This window comes from Phocoena phocoena, chromosome 7, assembly GCF_963924675.1.
Source record: "Phocoena phocoena chromosome 7, mPhoPho1.1, whole genome shotgun sequence".
NCBI lineage: Eukaryota > Metazoa > Chordata > Mammalia > Artiodactyla > Phocoenidae > Phocoena > Phocoena phocoena.
The window spans coordinates 5137839-5164827 of NC_089225.1; the positions used below are offsets into that span (position 1 = coordinate 5137839).

General features: G+C 62.5%; 1 protein-coding gene across 1 annotated transcript in view; it reads left to right on the plus strand.

Moving 5' to 3' along the window:
- Positions 1–249: 249 nt before the first annotated feature.
- HS6ST1 (heparan sulfate 6-O-sulfotransferase 1) overlaps positions 250–26989 on the plus strand; it is a 39805-nt gene continuing 13065 nt past the window's right edge. Inside the window, exon 1 of the mRNA XM_065880732.1 lies at positions 250–776. Within this exon, the coding sequence (XP_065736804.1) occupies positions 250–776 (527 nt within the window). The remainder of the gene's footprint in view (positions 777–26989) is intronic.

Consider the following 26989-nt stretch of genomic DNA (forward strand, 5'->3'; position numbering starts at 1 on the left):
CAGGGGGAGCGGACCGGGCCGGAGCCGATCCGGAGCTGAGCCGGGATCGGGCCGCGGAGCGGGGCCCGGGCGAGGAGCAGCCATGGCGCCGCGCAGGGCCGGGGCCCGCGCCGCTGCGGGCGGCCTGGGTGCCGAGTAGCCGGGCCGGAGCGCGGGCGGCGGCGGCGGCGGCGGCGGAGGCAGCTGCTCCCGTGCCCCCCGCTCTCCAGGCCCCGCGCCCCGCGCCCGGGCCGCCGGCGATGGTGACACATGCGGCGGCGGCGCGCCGGCGGCAGGACCATGGTTGAGCGCGCCAGCAAGTTCGTGCTGGTGGTGGCGGGCTCGGCGTGCTTTATGCTCATCCTCTACCAGTACGCGGGCCCGGGACTGAGCCTGGGCGCGCCCGGCGGCCGCGCGCCGCCCGACGACCTGGACCTCTTCCCCACGCCCGACCCGCACTACGAGAAGAAGTACTACTTCCCGGTGCGCGAGCTGGAGCGCTCGCTGCACTTCGACATGAAGGGCGACGACGTGATCGTCTTCCTGCACATCCAGAAAACGGGCGGCACCACCTTCGGCCGCCACCTCGTGCAGAACGTGCGCCTCGAGGTGCCCTGCGACTGCCGGCCCGGCCAGAAAAAGTGCACCTGCTACCGGCCCAACCGCCGCGAGACCTGGCTCTTCTCCCGCTTCTCCACGGGCTGGAGCTGCGGGCTGCACGCCGACTGGACCGAGCTCACCAACTGCGTGCCCGGCGTGCTGGACCGCCGCGACCCCGCCGCGCTGCGCACGCCCAGGTGAGCGCCCGCAGCCGGCCGCGCCGTCGGCCCGGGACGGCGGGGTGCCTGCTCGCGGCCGCTCCCCCGGGCCCGGCCCTCGCCGGGCGGACCTGCGCCCACCCTCGCTCCCTGCCCTCTTCTCCTGCCCTCTTGGGGACCCCACTCACCGCGGCCCTCCTGGACCCCCTCCTGATCTCAGGGCGTCCGAGCCCCCAGTTGGTCCGCCGCGGTCCGCCGCTCGAATCCCGCTCTCACCTCCTCCTCTGTGCCTCTTTACTTTTCCCCACCACCCGGCGGGCTGCGCGGAGCCTGGGCTTCCCGGGGTCACCGTCCCCTGCCCGCGGCCCGTCACCTGTCGTGACCCAGCTCTGGGTCCAGGCTGGCCTGTGTCGTCGGGCGGGAAGACGGGTTCCTGTGCGAGTGTAACCCACCTGGAGTGCTCGCTTTCCTGCGCCGCTCTCACGCCCAAGTCGGAAGTGAGAGAAGTGAGGTGCCTCTCCCCCTGCACCTGCGGGGCCCCCGGCCCGCCAGCCTGCCTCGAGAGGGCTGGGGAGGAGCTGCCAGGGAAGGGGGCTGGCTCTGCTGTGCCCAAGTGTGCAGGTAGAACAAAGGCCCGAGTGTCCCCTGGGGCTGGGGGCAGGGAGAAGGCAGTGCTGCCTGCCCCTGCGAGCTGGGCCAGAACCAGGCGCAGGCTCGCTCTGAAAGAAGAGCAGACGGAGGCCTAGGGCAGGTTGGGGGGAGCTGAGCTGGCTGGGGGCACCTATGCAGCCAGGTGCCTTCCCTGGGGGCCCCCATTACTGTGGAGGTTGGGAGCACAGGGCTGACCTGTGTTAGGGGGACAGCTCTCCAGGGAAGCGCTTTGTAGCCAGAAACACTCTCTCTCTCCCCACAGTGCTGGGTTTCCAAGGGTTAAACTTGGGAATCTTTTTCTCCCGTTCACGTGGGTGCCCTGTGGGGCCTTCTCCCTGAGATGCCTGGGCTGGGAAGGTCCAGAAAGGAGGTCTTCTTGCCAGCCTTTTGTTTATCTTCCTCGTTTGCCTCAAGAGTGCGTTCACGGGCAAGATGGGCGTTGGGGAGCTGTGTGACCCGTGTAGCTGAGTTCATCAGCACTCCTGGGTCGAAGGTGCAAGGTCTCGGTGTGTTTGGGTGATGAAGCTTTGGTATCTGGCCAGCTCGGAGCTCTCCCTGCTCGGCCTTTCAGTCCTTCTACTGTTGTCTTTCCCAGGTGGTTAGGAAATTGGGGCCATAGAGCTGCGGGGGCGGGGGGGGAGTGTCTTCCCACTTTCCCTTGGCTGTCCCCCCACCAACAGCAGCTCCCAGCCTGAGACGTGATGTGCTGGGTGCCTTAAGGCTACACGGCCACCAGTCGGCCTGTCCAGGGGCCCTTGAAGCATTGCTTCCTGCCCAGCACTTGGCCTGATCTGCATAGGTGCACTTTGCCGGCCTTGTACCATCCCCCCACCCCCTCACTCCCCGGGGTCCTGCCACTCTGTGCTAGACTGGGCTGGGCCTGGGGGCCTGTAGCCACTTGCCCATCTATCCTCTGCCCACCAGGGCTGCAAGCCCCCGGGACTGGGCACTAAGCAACCCACAGAAGCCCAGGTGGGCACCTCTCTGCCTGCAGGAGTCGGGGTGTGGAGGGCGAAACGGTCCTGTCTGCCAAAGGCAATTAGGTAGCGAGAGCCCGGAGGGGGGAGGGTGTAGACCTCGCTCTAGGCGCTGCCGAGGGGCCTGAGTCAGGCTTGCCAGCAGACGTGGCCTTGACCCTCGTTTGCCACCAGGACACTCGTCCTACAGCCCCACCTCCTGAGGCTGATTTTCTCTTTGGGTCACCAGGGTGAAGGGCCTCTGGCGTCCCTTCTCCAGAGTCTGTCCACCAGAGCAGAAGGCCCCGCTGCCCCTACAGACAGGCACAGAGGAAATGGGGAAGCAGCCAGGGCCTCCGGATGCTGCCCGAGGGTGGGTGCGTGTGGCAGGGGTGGACGACTCCGTGCGTGGTCCGCGTGGTCCGCATGTGTGGTCAGCCGTGGCTCCCTCCTGCTGCGGCGGGGAAGTTGCTGAGTTCAGCAGCTGCCGGCCGTGGAGGAGGGGTTTCCAGGGTTCTCGGGAGGCCCGCCCTCTGCCGTCTGCTCGAGGAGTGGGCTGTGCCACCAGGCAGGTGACAGAGCCTTGCCGGCCTTCCGTGTCACTCTCCCCGCCTTCAGTTCTGGTCTGGGCGCTAGGTTGATGGCGTTTTTAATGAGCTTCCTGGAGGGGCCGGGGTAGTCTTGGCTTTGTGTGTTTACAAGCCTGTGTGCTCCCCTAGTCGGGCTGGGCCAGAGCGCTGGGGGTTCAGGAGGCAGCTCCCCCATCTGCCCAGGGACCCAGCACCCAGAGGGATGGTGGCAGCGCCCAGCCCCCATGGGATGCCTGCTGTTGGGTGGTGCCTGGTTTCAGGAGAATCGGGTGTCGCCCTTGCCCTCCTTCCCGCCCTCCCCATGGCCCTGTGGTGTCGGAGCGGCCACCTGGCTGGTGAACTGAGGAGTGACATGGCACTTTGGGGGCTGGGCCTGGGCGAGAGCCTTTTTTTCCTCCTCCCCACCCGTCCCCAGGGCCAGCCACCTTGGGGGGTCGGGGTGGGGGGCGAATGTCTTCCCGCTGTGAGGTATGCTTCTAGAATCTCTCCACCGAGCCTCTCCCAGCTCTTGGTGCCGGCGTCCACAGGGCTTTGGGGCCTGTGGTGAGGAGGAAGTGAGGGTTTTCACGGCTCCCGTGCTTACCCGCCCCACCACATCAGCCGGGGCAGTTCTGAGATGGGCACACATCGAGGAGACAAGTGGAGATGGGCAGGTTTCCAGCGTTTTGCTGGAATATGGTTTGGAACTTGCAGCACCTGTGGTGCTTTCTGGCGTGGAACAGAGAAGCAGGTGTGTGAGCAAAGCACTGGCAGGTCCCTGTTTCGTCCTGTGTCCAGCAAGGGAGCTGCCACACCTGCTGGCATCTGCCAGGAATGCTTGTAAGGCCCCCAGGGAGGCCTGGCCTCAGGCAGGTGGCCGACTGTTGCCAAGGGCCACTTTGGTTAGAGTGTGCCAGTGCCCCACGCTGCCATTCACCTCGTAGGGTCGGGATGGTGCTTCTAAGGTCCAAAACGTCCCTCCTTCCCCTTCCCGTCGGCCTGAAAGAGATGGGAGAGGAGACACGGTTAGGGTCTTGCCTCGGTTGCCCGGGAAACGTCCCTAAAATCATGTAGGCTTCATCTGAAGCCGCAGAGGGCATTTGGGACCTGAGTATGGCTTCCGGGCCACCTTCATGGGGTCCTCTCTGCAGGTGGGCTCCCAGCATTCTTGATCTTAGCCGGCAGAGGCTGTGCTTCCTTGTAGGAGGAAGGAGTCTTAGTGTCAGTCCTGCAGCCTCACTTGGTCGCACACCCTCCCTCCACCATCCTGAGTCCCGTCTGGTTTCAGAAATCTGCTGGTACAGCCAGCTGCTCCTGTCCCTTCAGCCCCAGTTTTGCTGCCCCTTCCTTCAGGAAGCCTTCCCAGATAGCTCCCTGTTGCCTTAGGTGCCCTTGGCCACTCTCCATCTGCCATCCTGGCACGTCCACGGCATGTTGGCACTGGCCGGAGCCCGAACGGGTGCTGCCTACATGTGGCACCAACAAGAACGTTCACCTCTTGGTCCTGCAGCCTCTCCGGAAGCTGCAGTCAGCGTGCCCTTCCCCCATGTGTCCTGTGGTGAGTCAGGTTCAGGGACACAGTCTTGAGTGCAGTGCTGGTCCCAGAGAACCTCAGGGGCTTCTCAGTGGGCCCAGCCAGTGGGCCCAGGTTAGCTTGGAGCATCCCTATGGCACCGGACCACTTGGCCTCACAGTCACATCCTTACGTGCAGATAAGGGACAAAATCTGCATTTGCCTGCAGTGGGGCAGATGTTACCCAGAGCACATGACAGGGACCAGTGAACAGGGCCCGGCCACCTGAAGGGATCACCCGGAGAGGTCTTGGGTTGAGACGGAAGGAATCTAAGGTCGAGAAACTCAGAGTTAGATTTTCTTTAAGCATGATCAGACAACCAAGAAACCTCTTCTTTTTAAGCAAACGCGTGAGAAGACAAACTTTCAAATGACTTACCAGCGATCATTTTAAATGATGCCCTGGTTTGTGAATCATCAGGCTCTACAGCGCACGTTCTCCTCAAAGCACCACAAGACCGGGCTTCCTGTCCTCCTAGGTGCTTCCCTTGTAAAACCCGGGGCACTGCAGAGTGGGCTGGACACGGTGCAGGGGCTGGTGTGCCCCCCGGGTCAGAGAGCCTTCCCGGTGGGTGCAGCTCCCAGCCCTGGGGCCCGGGGGCTGGTGAAGCCCCTGGTCTTCGTGGAATCAGTCAGGGTCTCTGTCTCAGTGGCAGGACTGAGAGGTTTGGCTGTTGTCCTGGGAGAGTGGCAGGCCATCAGCGGGGACCTGGCTTTGTCATCCTTAAGGGACCCTGAGTCTTTTCGTTTCATATTCTTTCCGTTTTTGTTATGAAGTAATGACCGTAGTAGACAATCGACAGTACAGTATAAAAAAGGAAAGTTACTGTATTCTCTGTGCGTACCTTTTCTTTTTACTGTAATTGGAGCTATAACGTAAATTGTCTACAGATGTTATTCTGCGGCATTAACAACAATAATTTAGTGGCTACAGGTGACTCACCTCTGGGTGCACCATAGTTGGTTCTCCTCTGGTGTTGAATGTGCAGATTTCCCATTCCTGGTTCCCGTAAGTAACGGTACAGTGGACCTCCTTGTACATAAAGTATTTTTGCATACCCCTGTCTTCCTTTGGAAATTCCTAGGTGTGGAATTTCTGAGTGGAATGGTCTGAATGTTTAAATGCTCTCAATGTAAATATTAAATTACTTTACACCTTATTTTGTAACCAAGTATGGTATTTGAGTACTCACCTCGTTGGTATTCAGTATTGTTCTGGGTTTAAAGAGTTTACTTTCTTCAGTGAGCAAACTGTCTGTATCTGGTTTTTATTGAAAAGTCCCGCCTGACAAGTGCACCCTTGAGGGTGGCCCGTCACTTTGGAGGAGGTGGACAGGGCTGTACCCAGCCACCCTGAATACCGGCCCGTCTGGTCACAGATGGGTGCATTTCACCCCTGCCCAGAGCGGAGGTGCAGTTCTCTGCCATCTGGGGCCAAAGGGGAGGGGTGAGTGGCCGTGGGGGCCTGAGTTGGGAGAGCCAGGGTCACAAAGGGAAGGGTGCAGACGGGAGGTTGGCTCTTGTCCCCTGAGCGCTCCGCGGGTACTTGGAATGGGCTATCTCATTTCCCCCTCCCTACTTCCACAAAGCACGTGTGACAGTTGTCCCCATTTTTCCCACAAGGAGGTCAAGGCCCAGAAAAGTTAGGAAGCTGATATCCCGACGTCTGTCTCTCCTATGGCCCGTGCGCCCTCCCCCTTGGTGCCCCCAGCTGGGAAGACCAACCTCGGTGAGAACCGCCACCAGTCACCAGCCGTCGCGTCTGTCCCGCCTGGGGCAGAAGGGCTCCCGTGACCCTGGGCGGACACCGGCGGTTCCACGTGCAGATCTGGGTAGTTGGTGTATTGGAGAACATCTGGCAGTCTTCGCCCCTGCGGTAGCAAGACGGGACTCAGGCCACACCCTCCTGACTCTGGCAGGGCAGCACAGGAGGGGCTGCGGTGGGCGTCGGCGCTGCTGACAGCCGAGAGCAGGCGAGGCTCCGGGGCTGCCGGCACAGCGGGGCCGACGCCTCCTGCCGCCTCTCCTGGGTGACCGGGTCCTTCTCAGGTGGTCCTGGTCCTGCAGCTGCCAGCCCCACCCCCAGCCCTGCCGGAAGGGCTGTGGAATTTAGGCCAGGACGTGATTCAGCTGGTCTGCGGGGAGGACGGGAAGGGAAGGTGGCACGTCTGACAGGGGGTCTCCCTGATGGGCACTTACAGCCGTGTGGATGCGTCTCGTGGCCGACCCGCTCTCGTCTTCTCGGGCCCGTCCTTTGGCCTCGGTGGCCGGCACTCGCAGGTAGGCAGGAGCGTTTGCAGAGTCTCCATCTCTCAACACTCGTACTCCTGCCTTTTCCAGAACTCAGCGGCTGTTTCTCTTCCTGTTATATTTTTGCTGTCAGTTTGGTTTGGGGTTGTTTTTTTGCGGTGGGGGGAGGATGTTATGCAGAAAAAAGGTCCTAAGCACAAAAACAGGCAGGCACGTGAGTGGTGACAGCAGGAGGTGTGACCTGTGGCATCAGAGGGATTTGGAGGAGGCACCTCCGCGTGGGGTTTTGCAGGACCCGTAGGAGTAGAGACGGGAAGCAGCACTCTGGAACCACGGTGACTCGCGTCATCTGAGACCCGCAGCCAGTCACAGGGACAAATAGTAACAAGAGGGCAGTGGGGACAGGGGGACAGTGTGCATGGACAAGGGCCCTCCCAGAGGCCAGGATGTCCAGTCTGTCCCCGAAGGCAGGCCTGTCACTTTCTGGCTGTGGGACTTGTGGCCTTATCTCTCTGTTCCTCTCCTTCCTGGTAAAATGTCCCCTTCCTGGTGTGGTGTGGTCCCAAGTCCCCAGCTTCCAGGCCCTGTTATTTTGGAAAAGCATTGCGTGGCCACATCCACACACCAGAGAGCTAACAAGCTGCTCCCAGGCTGCCTGACCCGGGTGGGCACTGTTGGAGGGCATCAGGGTCAGCGGGGGTTGGGGGGGGGCATGGAGGAGGCGTCCAGCCACTGGAGACCGCACACATCCTACCCCAGCCTTGGTTTAGACCTGGGGTCTCTCTTCCTTGACGGGGGAGCAGAAACCAGCCAGGGCAGCCCTGCTATCCCACTGCCAGCGAGGCCCCCGGCCAGGCTCCCAGCCGGCTCTGTGGGTGCTGGCAGCTTTGCTGAGGGCACGCAGCCCCGCGGCTGGCCGGCGGCCTTTCCCTGCAGCGCTGTCTGCATCCGTGTCTCTCGAGGCTCCTCCTGGACAGCTGGACTGTTTGGAGGCCCCGCCCCGCCCTAGCTGTTGGTCTGTTCACTAGCTCAGCCAAGCACCCAGGGTCTGGGGCCTCAGCTTACCAGGGGCTGCCTGCAGGGACTGACACACCCCGAGTTCTGCAAGGCCTCCACAGGAGCTCCTGGGCCCTCTCTGGGTGCCCGGGGCTCAGGCTCCGGGGCAGGGCGGAGGCGCATGGGGACTTGGCCTCTTGGGTTCCTTCCGAGAAGCCCAGGCAGCAGCTCTGGGCCCCAGCAGGCCCGACTGGGAACCAGAGGAGGAGACAGGAGCCCCGGCAGCCTCTCTCACCTTGTGTCTGGAGCCAGTGGGTCTCGTGGGCACAGAGAAACAGCCCTCTGAGCCTCAGTTTCCCCATCTCTAAAATGGGGGTATGGAGCTTGTCATTTGGTTCTGTGGAGGAGCCCAGTGTCCTGTTACCCATGACCTCCTGTGACTTCCTGGGCCCTCCAGCCCCAGTTTGTGTCCGTGTCCTGTCGGAGCCGTGGCCACTTGTCGTAACCCTGTAGAATTCTGCAATCCAGGGGTGAGCGCCGGCCTCACTGCCCAGGGGTGGGGCCCAGGTCCTCACCTGTATGGGGGCGGCTGTCAGCAGCTTCCCTCAGTGCAGAGTGAGGGGTGGGTGGGTGGCCTGGAGCACTGTGAGAGAGTCTGGCCTCCCGGCCGCCCATGAGCCTCTGTTACATGGGTAAAAGGCCCCGGGGTCGGGGTAGGGGGTGGGGCATCAGAGCAAATCAGTAATCCTCTGGAACAGTAGGAACTAGAGAAATGAAAACTCTGGAGTGAATTGTTTACAAAGCTGCAGAGTTGAAGGAAGTCAGTGGTGCGGGGGACCCCCCCACCTTGGTCACAGGCAGGAGCTGGGACCCCAGCCTCTCTGCAGGCCAGGTCCCTCCACAGAAGTTGTGCTCGCCTGATGCACCAGGGTGGACACCTGAGCTCCTGAGCCAGACCCGTCTGGGTTCCCTGCACCCCGCCTGTATACGCGTGATACTCTGAGCCACATTTTCTCAACCTGCCTTGTAGAGCCGTGGGAGGACTCGGGGGACGTGCCGGACCCCGGCAGGTGGTCAGCTCGGTAAGGTTCTCTCCACCCTCGATGACAAGGGAGGACAGAGGTCATCTCTGGGCCAGCCAGCAGTGAGGGAGCAGAAGCGGTGGGCGGCCAGGCCCTGCTGTCTCTGTACCAGGGGTGGTGGCAGAGCAGGGGAGGGGGCCCAGATTTGGAGCTGCACCAGCCGGGTTGAATCCCGGTTCTGCCACCTGCGAGCTCTGTGACTTGCGTGCCTCGGTTTTCCCAGTTGTGAAATGGCCGTAGGGGACAGTGCCTGTCTCATAGGTGGGAGCTTGCAATTATGCCTTGTTGCTGAGCACTCTTTTTTTTTTTTTTTACAAGAGGCTACAGTGCCTCCCCTCTCTCCGGGGACAGGACAGAGCCCTTCAGAGCCAGCTGGGAGCTCGGCTTCTGTCCCCACTCTGAGTTGGTCAGCTCAGGGGTCAGCAGGGCTCTTCCCTGGCAGCAGCTGAAGTCTAGGCACTTAGCTGGGAGGCCAGTGACGTCCACAAGCGTCACTGGCCTTCCAACATGATGGCCTGGGGTGTGCTGTGTTGCGGCCATGGGGGTCTTTGCTCAGCCCAGGCTGTGGCACTGGGGACCCCCGTTCCTTCCCACCTGTGCCCATTTGACAAAAGGGCTCGTTCGCTCCCTGGATCTCCAGAAGGCCCCTGCCTTCCTGTCATCAGGGCCTGTGGGGACAGTGCAGGTTGGTCCTGCTGTGCGGGCAGCTTGTCCGCCTCCCCCTCTGAGGACCTGGAGACCCAACCAAGAAGAAGTCAGTGGTGAGGAAGGGAAGGGCAGCAAGGCCAGGTGGGACCCACGGCCTTACTCCTCTCCCCTCCCTGGCCCCCATCTGCCCTGGCCCTGGGCTGCGGTCACCCACGCACGGGCATCGACGGGAGGGGAGCGGCAGGCAGGCTCGTGTGCTCACGTGGTGCTCGCTGTGAGCTGAGCCCCCGGCACCTCGCCCCTCCCTCTCCCCACCACTGTGTTCCTTGCGTCCTCTTTTATGCTTTCACTCACTGCCAACACATGTATCCCTTGAACAGCACCCAGCACCGTTGGGTGTTACACGCTGTACTTGACCTTCTGCTCCTTGCTTCACTAGGCCTTGCTGTCGAGATTTCTCTGTGTTGGTCCATGACACGCATGTTTAATTCATTGACTGCTGGATTTGTCTGGACACATCTTTCTTCCTGGGCTTTGTTCTGAGAGCAGACGGGGAGGCATGTTTCACAGACCAGGTGACAGTGACCGGGCTTGCCCATCCTCAGCTCTGCCAGCACTCTCCAGACAGGCTCCACTGGCACAGACACACACAGACACACACACACACACCCGGCCCAGCCGTGCCCGGGGTCCCCACCATTTGGCCTGTCGGGTGCTGCCGTTTCTGCCGAGCCAGCAGCCATGAGCTGGTCCGCTGTGGTCTTAGCACACGTTTCTTTTCCCCTGACTGGGTGAGACGGGCGTCCTATATGTGTGGTTACTGGCCGCCGAAGTTTCCTCCAGCTGCTTACTTACCTGCTCACGTCTTTGGGCAGTTTATCCCCGAGAGGTGGCTTGTCCTCTTCGTGGACCCTGCTCTGAAGTTCTGTGCGCGGTGTGCTTGGCAGGCATCTCCTCTTGACGGTCCTTCCCCTGCCTGTGGGTCTGGGCATTTGGTTTACCGGCGCCTGTACTGGGACGGGCGGGGTGGGCCAGGCATGCCCTTGCCCTTCAGCCAAGTGCATGTGCAGGGGGGAACGGGAGCATGCCTGCCGACCTCTGAACCCCTCTGGGACGCCCTTGTGCTGGGGGATCAGCCAGAGGCCCGGAAGGTTGGGTGAGTGGACAGGTGGCCAGCTGACCGGCCATCCTCCCTGCAGCAGGAGCGCCCCCAGGGCTTACCCCTGCGCAGCCCTCCTCTGGAACAGAGCTTCCTGCGTCCTCCTGGAAAGGCACGTGGGGGCAGGGCACCCTTGGAACGCAGCAACCCCCACCCCCGCCAGGCCCCACTTGGCCCCATATTTGCAGCGTTTGCCCCTAGACCAGCTCCCCGACCCGGCCTGGGAGGGGTGACCCGTAAATCACCGTCTGTCTGAGAGTTAGCTCCTGCCAGGGTTCCCAGGGCCCCAGGAACAAACACAGCACGCATTTGTGGCCCTTGAGCAGTGGGTGAGCATCGCCCCTCTGCCTTACGAGCTTTAAAGGCTCACTTGTAAATATTTACTTCCCTGGAGTGCTGGTGTCCTTGGAAAACGAGGACCTGCAAACACAGAGGTTCTGTGTTTGCATCAGTGTGACAGGAAGTGGGGTCGGGTGTTGTCCCAGAGCAGCGAGGGTTTTCTGTGAGTCCTGGGTCACGTTCCCTGTTAGGGAACCTGACCACAGCCGGGGAGGGAGGGGCTGGGGAAGGCTCCGATCTCTGTGCACCCCACTTACAGGGTGCTGTGCACCGTGCTGGGGGCAGGGTGAGCAGGTGTCCTTGCCCGGAGGACACAGTCTGGGAACAATAAGTGGCCGTGACCGACAGCCACACTGGGTGCCAGGCCTTCCTCACTCTGACCTCACTGTCAGGGCCCCGCTTGGCAGATGAGGAAACCGAGGCTCCGAGAGCCTAAGTAACTTGTCACCGCGGTCACACGTGGCAGAGCTGGGATTCATACTTGGCCTGTGGTCCCAGGGTTTCCTGTTAAGCCCTCCCCATGACAGGAAGCGTGCAGGGTCCCCCAGGAGGGGAGAGCCAGGTGTTACCCAGGTGTAGGGTTCAAGCTCGCCACGCTGCCTGCCTGCACGGGAGGGTGTCGTGGCTGCTTGGAGGGTGGACTTTCTCAGCAGCCCGAGATGGTACAGGGTCCCGGCGGAGTGACCACCGACCCCCTCCTCCTTGGGGCCCCGCCGCATGAGTGGCCGCCCGCCGGAAACAGCCGAGCCATTAGGTCTGACGTGTCACTCCCCGGGGGGGAGGGGATCGAGGCAGGTGGAACTAGGGCAGGCGGAGCAGTTGGTCTCCCAGGGGTTTGGAAGTTTCTGATGTCACCTGTGAGGAGGGGCCCCGCTGGGCAGGCACGGAGCTGGGAAGCAGGTGGGCCGTGGCGTGAGAGCACACTTGCCGCCTGCCCGGGGCACCACGGCCTCGCCTGCCCAGCCTCACGACCTTGCCACAGTGCTCTTCCCTAGCCATTGCGCCTGTGTCCCGCAGGAGAGGCCGCAGCTCGGGCCCACGCCAGCACCCTCCGTTCCCTCAGCGAGCGGGTCGGCAGGCGAGCAGGTCCGGGCACCGGGTTTTGCTCAGGCAGGTCCAGATGGGAGGCTGCTTGGTGGCCCACGGCGTGGACCCTGCAGAAGTTGAGGGCTACCGAGCCCTGCTTTCAAACCAGCATCCCGCAGTCAGAAAGCCCAGGCCTGGGAGGAGAGCTCTGTTCCTTTGCTTTCCGGGAAGCTTGGCTGGCAGAGTGCCCAGAGGGAAACATCGTTTCTATCAAATCGGAGGCACTCACGTTTCAGCCAAGTGGGTCAAAGGCAGGCAGCGGGATTGGTGGCGGCCCCCCCTGGGCAGGAGCAGACCCCTGTCCTCAAGCATCGGCTCGAAAGGGGCCCCGCGGGCGTCAGGCGGGACTCGCCACGGGGCACAGAATGCCCGCCGGGCCCGCAGAGGCCCAGGACGCGCGCGGACAAGGCCCCTCACCCCCTTGGCCCGCCTGAGCCACAGAACACTCGAGCCGCCGAGGCCGACAGCCGGCGCTTTGGGCCCCTCACCCCACAGTAGCCGTCCTCAGGGCCAGCGCTTCCCACGAGACCCTCTCTGGGCGCAGAGCAGTTGAGAGGAGTTGACGCAGCTCCCCACGGGCCGAGGGACCCCCCGGGCAGCGGGGCGGGGGCCATGCTCGCCCGGCAAGGCTGAGGGAGCCCCAGCCTGAGCCCTGCTGTCTTTGGTCACCTGTCCCTCTGCTGATAAGGCCAGCGGCGGCCTGAGGTGGTGCCGGCCGTGGAGGGGCCGTCCTGGAGCTGCTGGGGGCGCTGACTGGCCCCAGTGTGGGCCGGAGACGGGCTGGCGGGCCGGGGTGGCGGCCTCCTGCAGAGCCGTGCGGCCGGCGCGTCACGCAAGCTGTTTCGGGTCTCTGCCAGAGGAAGTGCCCTTCGGAGGGTCGGGTGTCAGCGCAGAGCCTGGGGGCGGTGGCCTACGCCGTGTGTGGCGCTTGGTCGCTGGCCTCCCCCCGGTTCAAGGCCGTGGCAGAGTGTGTCCTCGGGGCTCAGCCGGCCCCGGCCTCCGCAGCCAGAGCCACTCAGAGGTCCCCGCTGGCCCTGGCCACAGAGCTGGCACACGAGCCTGAGTCTGGGGGGCCCGCAGCTCTTGCCTGCTGAGCTAGCACAGAAAACCCCAGCCTTGACCGCCCGGGGCTCTGTGCATGGACCCCCCTGAGTCTTTTTAAATTCCTTTAGTGGGTTTTGATGGAGCCCTCACTGTGCAGTCTTCAGAAGGACACTGGTGTGGGATCCTGGCCCCCAGCCCTCCCTTCCAGGGCCGCCCAGCCGTGTCTGCAACGGGTGCCCAGCTGTATCTGACGGGCAGCCAGGTGTGGGAAGGCCCGGGGGTCGCGGCATCCGGCATCTCCCTTGGGTTGTACTTGCGGCCCCCTCGAGTTCCCGGGGCAGTGTAAGGGCCTTGGCCCCTCGGGTGGCTCTGCCATCCATCGGCCAGGCCTCACTGGTGTTCTCCAAGCGACATCAGGTCGGGGTCCCCTCACACACGCCCTGCTCTGCCCCAGTCTCGGTACACCCTGGACCCCCAGTCACTCTGCCGGCCTCTGGGTACTTGGCCCTGGTTTGCAGGGACAAGTGGGCACAGGTACTGTCCCAGGTGCGCCGAGAGGTGACTCCACTCCTCTCCTGTTACTGGTGGGGAAGCAGAGGTATGGAGAGGTCAGGCGACTTGCCAGAGGTCCCGTGGCTCAGGCAGCAGACCCGAGTGTCCTGGAGCCCCCGTCTGTACCACCCACACCCCTGGCTACAGCTGCTTGGCAGTTATCATTCTGGAGCCAGTCCTCAGAGAGGGGGCGGTGCTCTGGTGGGGCGCCAGTCCTGCCCCAGGGAGCAGCGACTTACTGAGGGAGGGGCATCCCAGGAATGCAGCCAGCATCCTGGCAGAGTCGGAGGGCGCCCAGAGGCAGCCCGGTCGGTCCCACGTGCAGCAACAAGGAAGCTCAGAGTTGTGGAAAATTTAGTGCCAGAGCTGAAAACTATTTTTTAAATATTTGCCTTCCGTTCTTTCTTCCTACAACAGAAGCACATACCGTAGCTCGGGAGCTGGCCCGGGAGTCATGGGGCCCAGACGGGGCGTCCTCCTCTTGCGCCTCTCTGGGGAGGCCTCGCTCGGAAGCAGCAGCGCCAGATTTGAGTGCGGGCCCGGCTGAAAGCCTCCGTGCTGCGGCCCTACTGTGCGTGGCGAGGGGCCATGCGGTCTGGCAGCCCTCCGGGTTCCCGGGTGCTGGGTGAGCGTTCCTGAGAGACAGGATTGCCTTCGTGGGTCAGGCGGAAGTGTTTTCCGATCGACTGGGGCTCGACTTCATCCAGGGAGAGGATGGTGGGCACGTGGAGGGGCTGGCACTCTGCCCCCTGCCCCACCCCGCCCTCAGGCCCAGCTGGGACCTCTGAGTGGTTCTGGCTGGGGAGGCCGGGGCCAGCTGAGCCCCGAGGACACACTCAGCCATGGTTTCCACTGGTGTCGGAGGATGCCATGGGGGCCAGGCTCTGGCGGGCAGGGCCACGGCCTTGAACCTGCACACGTGTCCCCGAGGTGGGAACGAGTACCTCGGTCCTGCGCACAGACGGTGCCCACGACTGGCAGCTCCTGGTCCGATGCCTGCTGAGTCTCCAGCCGGCTCCCAGCCCCTCCTGCCCTGACGCCTGCCGTGCACACCACCAGGGTAAAGCTGGCAGGCTGCTGCCATGGGGAGCGTGCCTTGGCCCCAGCTCTAGTTTGGAGGCCTTTTCTGAGATGTCTGCTCCACATCAGGCCAGCCACAGGCCATCCTCCACCGCCCAGAGCGGCAGCCTCGGGCTGGGACTGGACTTCCTCAGGGACACGGGGTCCCCTCCCCAGGGAGAGGGCGGGGTGAGGGGCCGGGACCTCGCCGGGGCTGACCCCAGGCCGCACGAGGCACCCACACTGCCACGCAGCCACCCCACCTGTTCCCAGGCACACGCCCGTGCACACTCCCGGCAACAGCTTGCGCTGTGGGGCAGCGACGACCCAGAAACGTCCTGGAACAAGAATCCTTTCTTCCTTACAAGTGGTTGGCACTTTGAGACATTTCCCCCCCTTTGAAATTCCTTCCCGCTAGCCCCCTTTAAGAGCCGAGTGGTTTTTCCACCCTGTGGCTGGGCCACACCTTCATTCCTGCCACCTCTGAACAGGCCAGGACATCAAGGAGACGTGTGTTCATGGGAAATTAGCTGTTGTTGCAGAAGTGCGGGCAGGGGGCAGCCTGGAGCTGAGCGCTCAGCCCCCTGCCCGCAAAGAGCCGGGAGGGCCGGGCCCTGGGCTTTGCAGGAGGCTGTCATGGGCTGGAAGACCAGACTCCCTGGACAGCTGGACCTTGGCTCCCCGGCTTCTTCCTCCTGGCCTCCCAGGAGGGGGGACCCTGGCTGATGACAGTGACAGCAGTCCTGGTTTCTCGGACAAGCGTGACGGCACGGGACACGAGGTAGGGGCAGGCCTTGGAATTAGCCGTGGGAACTCTGGGTCAGAATCTTGCTCGAGGGGGTCCCTGGAGAAGGCCCCCGATTTTGTGGAAGGTGTAAAAGGAGGGGGTCCTGGAGTCCGTTTGCCAGGCAGAGCCGGGCAGAGCTCACCTGGCTGGGGTCTGACGTCTTGTGCTGCCCCAGCCTGGGCCCCGAAAGGGGAACCTGGGTGTCGGGTATGGATAGGAAGAGGCCAGCAGAACCCCTGGCCGAGACCACCGCCCACCCCACCCCCCCCCGCCCCAGCCTCTGCCTGGCAGATGGACAGTGTTTGCAGGGCCGGGGGCGGGTGAGAGGCCATGAGCTTCTGTCCACCATAGCGCCCCCCGCCCTGTTGGACTCCGTCCCACCGACAACCGGGGTCCCTCAAGACAGGCTTGGGCCACCGTGACTCTTTGCTGAGAGGATCTGGCACAGAATAGGTCGTGACCTTCAGAGACAGCCTAGCTCAGGCCCCCTGTGTTGTGGCCGGGCAAATGTGACCAGTCTATGCCTCGGTTTCCCCATCTGTAAAATGGGCCCGTGCTGCTTTCTCCGATTCCCCTGGGGGTGGGAAGTGCGGCCTGCTGGGATGCCTGGCGCCCAGAGAGGGCCCCGGAGGAGAGGGCACTGCCCGCTGTCCCTTCTGTCCACCCTCGTGTCCCAGGTTTGAGATCGGAATCCTAAAAAAGACCCCCAGTGGTTTCCCTGTCGCCCTGGGCTCACGGTCTTTGCCGCCTTGACTTCGTGTGTTTGTTGAGAGCGCTGGGGGGCCTGGCGGGGCAGAGGCCTGGGTGCTGTGAGCCTCTGGAGCCCCACCTCACGGGCGGTTGGGGCTAGGGTCCCCAGCATCGGCGTGGAGTGTAGGGGGTGGCTGTGTGCCCCTGTCCCCACCAGGCGAGGCAGATGCTTGCTGCGCCCCTGCTCTGTCTGGCCAAAGAACAGAAGCAGGGTTCTCGGCCGGGTCACGCCTGAGGCTGGTGCCCTGGTCTCGTCTTTGGTCCTGTCACCGCCCCACCCCCACCCCCCGAGAGAGAGCTGAGGGAGGGGTGGGGGCCGGTTTAGACTGGGCAGGCTCCATTTGTCACCCCGTCACTGCGGGTCCCCTGGAGCAGCTATACCCAGAGGAGGGCCTCCTTCTTTCCTGAGAAGCCTGCTGTGGTTTTGCCCAAGACTTGCTCTGCCCAGAGCTGGCTGCAGACACTCCATCGTAGGAGAGACTTTTACATATCATAAAATTTACCGTTTTAACCGTTTTTAAGCGTACAGCTCAGTAGCACTAGGTGTGTTCACATCGTTGTGTAACCATCACCACCATCCGTCTCCAGAACTTTTCCGTCTCCCACAGCTGAAACTCTACCCATTAAACACCTTCCCACCCAGCGCATCACAACCACCCTTTTACTCTCTGCTGCTATGAATTTGGCTCCTCGAGGGACCTCGTATAAGTGGACTCATGCAGAATTTGTCCTTTTGTGACTGGCTTGTTTCACTGAGCATTATGTCCTCAAGGTTCATCCGTGCTGTAGCATGTGAGAGAATTCCTTTCCTGTTTCAGGCTGAACAGCATGCCATTGTACGCATATACCTCATTTTGCTTTTGCATTTATCCTTCAGTGGACACTCGGGTTACTTCCACCTCTTGTTCCTTTGAATAACATTGCTGTGAATGGGCATGCAAAGAGCTGTTCCTGTCCCTGCTTTCCATTCTTTGGATATCTATCTAGAAGTGGAATTGCTGAATCACGTGGTAATTATACGTTCTAATTTCTTCAGGAAACCGCCATCCTACTTTACTTTCCCATCAAGAATGCACATAAGGGTTCCAGTTTCTCCGCGTCCGTACCAGCACGTCGTCTTTTCTGGTTGGTGACTTGTCACGGCCTAGGGCAGGGCGGTCCAGAATGTTGTGCAGAAGCGCTGGGGTGGGAGTTGCTTGGGGTCTCGGGAGGAGTCTGGCAAGGCCAAGTTCAGACTCCGTGGGCCCGGCAGTTGGGGCAGGCTGGGGTGTGGGACAGCGCTATGTGGAGTTTGGGGCAGGGGTCCAGCAGAGGGTCTGGATAGGTGCAGAGAGAAGAGGGCCGTTCCCCCCTCCCCACACTGGCTCCAGAGCTGAGCTGAAGAGCTGCAGGTCCATGGTGTGCTTGGCCCTGCGGTGGTCTCAGCGTGGACCCACGACCGGGGCCAGGCCCACAGCCTGGGAATCCCAGCATGGTCAGTTCAGCTTCTGCCTGGTTCGGTGTGGCCCTTTCACGGTCCGAGGCCAGCTGGGAGACTGACTGGGTCTCGTCATGGCCACAGACTCCTGCCCTGTGTGGCACGCAAATCCCTTCGCACTTCCCAGGTTGGTTTTTAATTCCTCAGCCCCCCGTGGGCAGCCAGGAGGCAGCCACGTCTGTGCTGCCTGAGGCCGCCGCGCACGCGTGGGCTCTATGTGCCAGGCCGCCCCCGTGTCCCCTCTGCCTGTCCGTCCCTGGGGCCCCGTGCTGGCCGGGCTGGGGGGTGCTGGGAGCATGTGCAGAGCTCTCGTGGCCTCGGGCACCCGGAGTTTATGAAGGATCCCTGCACGGGGTCGTCTGGAGGCTCCCGGGTCTCAGGCTGTTGTAGACTTACCGCTCCTCTCCTGGGCGCAGGGCTCTGGGCGACAGGCAGGAGATTTATGGCCCAGCTGGCGCCACTTGCAGGCTTGTCGCCTTCACGTTCCTGTTTCCTGATCACGTCAGGGACGGTGCAGGGGCCTTTGCCTCTGAAGCCATCACTCAGCAGCCAGGGCCCTGGACGCACAGTGGGAAGCCTTCTCATCCGGCAGGAAGGGCCGCGGCAGCGCCCTGGAGGGCTGGAGGCCACGGCCCTTCAGCTAGCTCTCCAGACACAGTTTGGGCCATGCTTTTCTTCTTCCTTGTGAGAAGTTTTAGATGCGTGTGTCCCGACTTCTGAGTCCTCCTGGGGCCTGGCAGTGAGGCCCCCTCCTCGTGTACCCTCACGCCTCAGCCCAGAGCCCCGGGCAGGATCGGCCCTGGGGTACAGAAGGTGCGGGGCTTGGTCCTGGCCTCCAGGACGCACTCAAACCCCACCTTGCAGCGCCTTCCTCTTCTGGGTCCTGGGGGTGCCATCCACGCCCAGGCCCACCCTGCTTCTCCATGCAGGCTGCAGACACCCTGAGGGGTGGCCCCAGCCAGCAGGGAGTCCATCCCCAGGTCTCTTGGGGCCCATGGTTTGCAACTGCAGCTGCTCCTTCAACCTGGAGAGCCCCTTCCTGTCTAGGGGTCACGGAGCCGCGGTTTCTGGGAAGTCCGGAAGCTGCTCTCCTGACCTCCCCACTCTGTGCCAGAAAGTTGCCCGGTGGATGGGCGATGGTGGCCGAGGTTACCACCACGGACTGCTTTTGCTGGACGTCTCAGGGGGTGAGCGTCACGCTCCCTGGTCAGTTTCGTTCCCAGCCTCAGAGCCCGAGTTGTTCTCTGAGTCCTCACTCAGGTCCTGTGCCGGCCCTGGGCACCTGGGCAGACGGGCCAGGCTAGTGGGAGACAGGCCAGGAGAGGAGAAGAGCCCCATGTTGTGTGCCACGCCATGGTTGAGAGGTGGGCCAGGGTGGAGAGGGTCCAAGGGGAAAAAGGAGAGGAGGAGGTTCCCCGGAACAGGACTGGGGAGCAGCGCTCCTCGGCAAGGGGGCGGGCGCGCAGTTGGGCACGGGAGTGCCTGGTCCGCCTGGGGGCCCCTGCCCACACCGAGGGCTTGGCTGTTGGGACAGGAGAGCACAGCCTGGAAGGTTGCTGAGCAGGGGAGCAGCTCCACCGGCGTCCCTGAGACAGAAGCTTTCAGGTCCTGCCCAGCTGAGGGGCCTGTAGCCACACACAGGACCCCAGACGTGGGCCTGGGTACCCCCAGGGTGGCCTCCAGGACCCCTTTGCAGCAGGAGCGGGTCAGAGCAGGAGTGGGAGGGAGGGGCAGGCGCTGTCACAGTGGGTGAAGCACGTGGGGCCAGACAGGAGGGAGGCCAGCCTGGACTCAGACCCCTAAGGGAGCCCCCTCCCCCGGGGACCTGGCACGCAGCGGGCAGCCATGGGCCACACCTGGTCGTGGCAGGCATGCAGTCCTCCCTTGACCTGTCAGCCCTTGCTCCCAAGGTGGTGGTGAGGGGCTAAGTGGGCTCCGGTGGCACGGGGACCTCGGTCCTGAAAAGGGCCTGTGTCTCCAGATAACTTGAAGGGCCTCCAGAGTCCCTCGGATGTGCTGGGAGGACCCGGGCTGGGGTGGGCCCAGGTTCAGCTGTGCCAGGGGCAGGGGTCCGCAGCAGTGGGGTGGCTCTCCATAGACCCACCCTGAGCTCCCAGCGGGCCAGGCCCACCAGGAACCCCACAGACAGGCCTTGACCATGGGTTTTGCCCTCCCTGAACCTTGGGGAGACAGATGTGTCCAGGTGGGAACGTTGGCATGACCCTGTGTGTCTGGGGGACAGAGATACAGGGGGGCCTGCCCTCCAGTGGGGGGATAACCCTGTGCTACAGCCCCTTGGACTTGCCTAGAGATGCCCTGAGGGGGGGTGACGCCCCACAGTCAGGGTCCCAAGGTACAAAGCCTGGGCTACTGCCCCTCCCTCCCCCAGGTTCCTGCACATTGGCCACGCCCTGCCTGAGCCGGGAGGGGGGCCCCGCGGGTTCTGCCTGCTGTCACAGTGGGAGGCTTAGCAGCCTTTCGGGGCTGGGGCCTGTCTGCTACCCCAGGAGCGGAGCCTAGTGACCAGAGGCGTAGGTGTGACCAGGCAGAGGCCCAGCCGCAGCTCCTTGCACGGCCTTTCTCAGGATCTCCTCCGTCTCGGGCATCCTCCCATGTGAATCAGGCCATCTTTTCAAGATGGAGCCTGCCAGCTGACTGTACCCTGCTGGGCCCCCCCACTCCGCCCCCGTGCTCCCAGTGAGTCACGCCTCGTGCCCTGGCCTGCAGCCCGCAGAGCGCCCCGAGCGTAGGGCCCTACTCACTTCCTCATCGCCGCTCCCCTGCTTCAGGGCACCGCTGTACCCACCTGAGCGCCGGGACACCCCTTGCAGGACAGCCCAGGCTTCTGCTCAGCGCCTACAGCCAGGAGAGCTCTGGCCTCATGTGCTGGGCGCTGCCCGTTCACGTTGGCGTCATGCCCGGGCTTCCCAGTTAGACGGTCAGCGTTCCCCCAGGGATAGGGTGCTAGCCTGGACGCTGGCATCCTCCCCTGTCGTCTCCCCGTCTCCCATCAGCCAGGCCTGGAGAGCCGTGCTGACGGGCACTCTCAGCCAGCTTCTCCTGGCAAGCAGGTCCCGGAGCTCCTGGGCACCGAACACACTTTCCCCTTTAGCACAAGGCTCAAGCCCTGAGTGTTTCTGTGTCCGGGCTGGTATAGGCCTGGGCCCGCTGCTTCCTCGTCTGCATGTGGCGTGGGTGTCCCTACCTCGAATGCCAGGCCTGAGTGTGTAGTGCAAGATGGGCCGGGATCCCGTCCAAGCCACTGTCCTGCCAGACTTGGGCTCCGGGAAAGGACGGGCATGGGTAGCTGGGCATGGCCTCTCTCAGGTCACACCCCTTTCACCCAAGTTGGTCCCCGTGACAGTGGGAGGGCCTGGTGCTTACTCAGCCCCGGCCACTGGCCTCCTGCCCCAGCTCTTGCTGTCCAGGCCTTTCTGCTCACCACTGCCCAGCTCAGCCTCCCCCACCTGGCTCCCTCCACCCCCAGACAGGCCCGGGCTCCTCTGCCGGGCACGCAGAGGCCTTCTCCTGGGCCAGACCCTCTCCCCGCGGCCACCCTGGGGTCAAGGAGGCCGATGAAGTGTGAGCAGGCCAGGGCCTTTTGCGCTCAGGGCAGAGCTGTTAGAACTCATCCTTGCAGGGGCTGTTCCCCTCCGGGTCTGTCCAGGGGCCTGCTCTGTTCCCTGAGCACACCCGCATCTCCCACAGACGGAGAAGGGGCCAGCTGATTAAGGCAGCGAAGCCCGCTGCCAGGAAGCAGGAAGCAGGCTTGGAGAGGCGAGGCCCCCATCCTGCCGCCATGTGAGCACTGCCAATCCACTTGCTCCAGACGGGGCACCGGCCTCTGGAGACCCCAGGTCATGCAGCCAGGGCCTCTCCCTCGGGGGACCAGAAGCTAGCCCACTGAGCTCACTCAGAAGCGGGCACTCCGGCTGACGCACCTGCTGCGATCACCTGGGGCCGGGGGCCCTCCCTGCCCAAGGCCCAGGCCCCAGGAGGCTCAGCACGGGGAGGATGCAGGCCAGTAAGGCTACCGCTGCTCCGGTTGCATGGCTGCCCCAAACCCCCAGAACGCTCAGCCCTCCAAGAGCCACCCAGACCCTTAACACCAGGCACTCCAGGACCCAGCAGAGAGCACAGGGCATGCGAAGCAGCCCCCTCCCGCGTCCAGGTTCTGAGGGTGAAGCCCCAGCCCAGTGCCTGCACAGCAGAGACAGACAGGGTCCTTGTTGTCATTTTATCGCAGGAGTGGAGAGTCGCGGCCCAGGGCGTGGGCATCTTTGCCCCGTTCCTCGTCTTAAAGGAAATGCGTCTGACTCTTCCCCACGAGGACCATGTTGGTTCTGGGTTCTTTTGGATACTTTATCAGGTTAAGGGAAACTTCTTGCAGTCATGGATAATTATTTAATTTTAGCAAGCACTTCTTACACATCTGTGGACGTCTGTAATCCGTGGATGTGATGAATCAGATACATGGATTTTCTCGTATTAAACCATCCTTGCATACCTGGGATTACCCGACTTGGTCATGGTGTCTTGTCTTTTATATGCTCCACTGCATTTGATTCGATAAGATTTCTGTTTGCAGTTTTTTACGTCTATATTGAGAATGACAAGAGCTGTAATTTTCCTTTCTTCCCGTGTGTGTGATTTAGTTGGCCTCATAGAATGAGCTGGGGGTGAGCTTGTGCATTGCTTTGCTGTTATCTAGGAGAGTTTGATCATCTGTTCTTTTAAAACTGGGTAGACATTTTTTTTGTAGGAATTGTCCCCCCCACTTTTTATTTTGAAAAAATGTCAAACCTGCCAAGCAGTTGAAATAGTAGTAAAACTTTAGCGCTTTACTTAGTTAGACACACTGCTTGTTAACATCTGCCATCTTGGCATACGTGCCGGTAGGTGTGTGCTGTCTCTTGTTCTAACATGTAGGAAGATTTTTAACGACTGCTTTGTTTTTTTGTTTTGTTTTGTTTTTAAGCTTATGGGGCTACTTGTGGTTTTTATATTTGACTGACGGCTTCCGTCTCTCTCCCTCTCTCTCTCTCTCTCTCTCTCTCTCTCTCTCTCACATTCTCCCAGTGCCCCTGCCCACGCTTGGCGAGAGGAGATGAGTTCGTTCTGACTGTTTCCTTCCCTCGTGGCCCTCCTCTCCTTCCCTCTGGCTGGGCTGGAGGTCCCCGGATGGCCTCCCTCATGTGGGGGGCATGGTGTCCGTATCATGTGGTGAGGAAACAGATGCAGAGACATTCCTTGGTTTACCCGTCAGGGCCACACAGCAGCTAAGTGGCCGAGCTCGTGGCAGGTAGGGAGCCCCGTTCCCGGTGCGTCCTGCCCCAGCTCCTGGAGACCCTGTGTCTGGGGTCAGTCAGCGGCAGACACACTCACCGGGGCTGGACGCCCCTGATAACTGGGGAACTTCAGCGGCGGAAGTTTGCCCGTCTGCAGAGGGCATCTGACAGCGGTGCCCGCCCCAGAGGTCACAGGAGTAAAGCAAGTGTGTGCCAGCTACGCCCCACTGCCAACCACAGAAGCACTTGGTGGAGGGGCCCCTGAGGCGGCCTGGCGGTTCCTGGTTCTGGAAAGGTCCATTTCTCTGGCCCCCAGGACCAAGGGTCACTGCCGAGGTGACTGCCCTCCCAGCTCGCGGGATGGTTGCCCCTCCGGGAGCGCAGGGCCCACAGGCCAGGAGAAAGCAGTCCACCTGGGCATGACGTGGCTCCTGTCTGGGGCGTGCCGTTTCGGCCCTGGATTTCTGTGTCTGGGGAAAAACAGTCCCTGTTCAAAGAGCTTGTGAGGCCATCATCCCCTGGCCGACTCTGCTTGTGTGGGAGGATGTGTGTGCGCGGAACGGGGGGCACATGCCAGCCCCCTCGTCTCCGTTCGCAGGCTCCGTGCGGCCGCAAGAGAGGGAAGGATTCGCAGGGGTTCGCTCGTGGGAGCAGGCGTGTTGTGGGGCGTGAAGCCAGCCCCCAGCCGTGGGGTCAGCAGGCTGAGCCTGGAGGGGGTGCCACGGATGCCCCCAGTGGTCCCCAGACCAGCTCTGGCCCTCCTGACCCCCAAACAGGCGGATGACTGGTGGTCTCGTGGCTTTGGAGACGTCTGCACAGCCACGGGGGAGGCCCAGGGCCTCCCAGGCCTCTGACTCCGAACCTCTAGTGAGAAAATCAGGTTAGATCAGGTACACAGAAGGCCTTTAATCTGTTTGTTTTGTAATTACAGGCTTGATTGTATGAAATTGGAAAAATACAAAAAACTGAAAGCGGAAGAAAAAGTTGCCCAGAGCTCCAGGCCCGGGGACGAGCCCCCTCCACGTTTGGTGTGTGTTGTGTTTCTGCCCCGTCTTTCCCCTGGGCCCAGTTTCTGTGTTTTCCAGAGCTGGCGTCAAGCTGTAACGTGAGCTTTGATGTGGTGCGTTTGCTCATCACGCGTACGTACGTGTGTTCGTGTGTCATTGCAGAGTCCCCAGAAGGGCTGTCCCTGTCGCCGTGGAGTCACCGGGCGTAGGTTTCGAGTTCCCTGAGCTCGTTTTAGGCCCTGAACTGTTTGTCACCTGGCGGGGGCCGTGTCCACTGAGCTGTGCCCCGCTGCGTGGGCCTTCTGTGCTGGGTCTTGCCTGCCGTAGGATGCATCCCTGGCACAGAGACCCAGAGGCTACAGCGGGGGCAGGGAGAGCCGGGCGTGCGTGCTGTATGCCCCGGGCCACGCTCGCGGTTACAGGCTGGGAGGACGAGGGGGACAAGCGCCAGCAGAGGCCTGCGGGCAGAACGAGTGAGATGAAGGCTCTGAAGGCAGGTCTCGGGCCCAGTCGGGGAGCGCACGTCCCCACCCGGGGACGGAGCAGGGCTCGGTCACCTTCCCTCCACCCCGGGGCGGGGGCGTGTGTGTTCAGATGGAAGGGAAGCCTCCCCGCTGGTGTGGAAAGCCAGAAAGCACCAGGCGGGCAGGCACGAAATGTGGACGGCAGCCCCGCGGGGCCCCACAGGTGCTGGGCTGGGTCACCTCCCGAGCAGCGCCCCCTTATAGCTGGAGCACCGCCCGGGAGCCCAGACGGGAGCCTGGTGGAGCTGGGGGGCGGAGGGAGGCTCCCTACGGCCTTCAGACAGCCCGAAGGAGCACCGCTTGTGACACTCGGTCGACAGTCCGAGGCTGAGGCCACACCTCAGAGTTTGGGAACAGCAGACAAGCTCCCAGAAAGCCATCCTTTGCTCATTGGAGGGGACGTCTCTGGAAAGGCCCATGCTTGGGTAGGTGGGGCGTAAGCCTTACCTCAGCTGGGAGGACATTGCCAGTAGATCCTCCTGTGGCCCCGACCCTGGGCAGGGCTCCCAGAACCCCCCGCAGCCACAGCCTTTCTGGTCACCTACCAGGAGGGGTGGTCAGGGGCCCGGCATCCATCCTGGGTCCCTCGGCATCAGTGCTGTGGGAGGTCTGTTGTGGGTCTGTGCGCCATTGCCAGGCACAGCACGGTCTGTCCCTGTGTGCATCTGGGAAGGAGACCTCACCTGCACCTTCGTGGGCGGGGCACCCGAGCCCCCAGTGCGGGACGTGTCCACTGAGAGGTTCTTGCAGGGCGATCACCCCTGGTCAGGAATGGAGAGTGACCGGCACACAGGCTGGAGCCAGGAGGGCAGACGTGCTGGGGGCCTGGCTGGAGGCCCAGGCGGGACCAGCCTGCGGCCACACCTGCGGCCACCAGCTCTGCCCCTCGTGGTACCCAGCTCTGGCTTTGGGCCTTTCCTCCCTTTGGTGCGCACAGCTCCCCCCAGTGTGTGTTGGCCTGGTGGTTAAGTCACACCATGGCTGTCCCAGGGGGCCTTGTGAGGGTCCAGTGGGATCACAGAGGTCAGGGGGCTGGGGAGGAAAAGCTCAAGCTTCCTGCAGATGTGGGGTCCTTGCCTTGAGGGGGAGGCAGGGGCTGCAGGCCCCTGGAATGCACTCGGGGGGCCCTCCTGCCTTGGGGACCCCCTTGCCGTCCCCCACCCAATCGGCCGTGCCTCGGATTCTCTGGGTCGCGGAGCCAGGGGCTGAGGTAGCCTGCTCTGCTTCCCTGAAATTTTGCTAACGTTGTGTAGAAATCAAGGGAAGCTTTTCATCCGCCCACGGAACTCTAGGCGCTGTCAGGGGAGGGGGAAGCCGACGGCAGAGGTGTTTCCGAAGCCTGAACTCGGAGCGCTCGGTTTCCTTCATAGGGATTTTTTCAGCCACTTGGAATTTTGAAACAAGGATGGGAATTTCCTTTTTCCCACGGTTTGATAACGTCCTTTCCTCGTTGAAACCAAGACCTCCTTTCTGCTTCTCACCAACCTGTGCACTTAGATGAGCCGGTCTGTGCCCTGGTGTGCCTGCCCCCGGCCTGGCCTGGGCCTCTCCCCTGCAGGAATGCTGCCCCACCCCCACCCCTGCCCTCTGCCGGGCCTCCTGCTTCGGAGCTGAGGTTAGATGTCACACCTTAGAGGCCCTGCCTGACCCTGACCCCGCATCAGGCACCCGATCTCTTGGCACTTGTTCATCTGGGTGTCTCACGGTCACAGGTCCAGTCCTTCAGACGCTGCAGGAGGGCAGGGCTGCACCGGTCCCACACACGGCACGCGCTCCTGTGACGGAGGAAAGGATAAGCCCGGTGGGAGGGGACCATGGGGTCCCAGGCAGGGTGCCGATCCCGGACGCAGAGGGATGTGGTCCCCCAGCTCCCCGCCTCTGTACCTCCCCGGGCTGCGAGTTCCTCACCTTTGTGGATCGCCTATGACACATTCCCTTTCACCGGATCCTTGCAGGAGCCTGGGAGGCACAGGAGGCAGTAACAGGCTCCGAGGGGCCGGCATGGAGGTGGGGACGGGGTGGGGGAGGGGCGGTGGCGGTGGCAGAGTCTGACGCTTGACCCGCCCCCTCTGCGAGGATGCCTCATATCACAGGGACAGCCCTCGCCCTACTGTCTCCTTACTGGGACAGCTGTTTTGGGACAGAGCGCCCGTGTGTCCCTGCTGGCCCAGGGAAGGGATGCGGGCTCTCAGCTCCCAGCAGTGCCCCTCTGAGCCAGCACTAGGCAGTAATTGGCAGCCAGGGCACCCACGTGGGTAGGGAGACAGCGTGTGAGCCTCCAGGCAGGATTTAGCCTGGCAGGAGATGTGCGCGTGGAGGATGCCTGGGGAGGGGCCTTCTGCTGTGGAGGCCTTGCCGTGAAGGTCCCATCCCCAGGTCCCGCAGCCCGGGGTCAGACAGCCCCCCTCACTCTCACCCACTCCCTTTTGGGGTCCTGCTGGCACCTCCACACAAG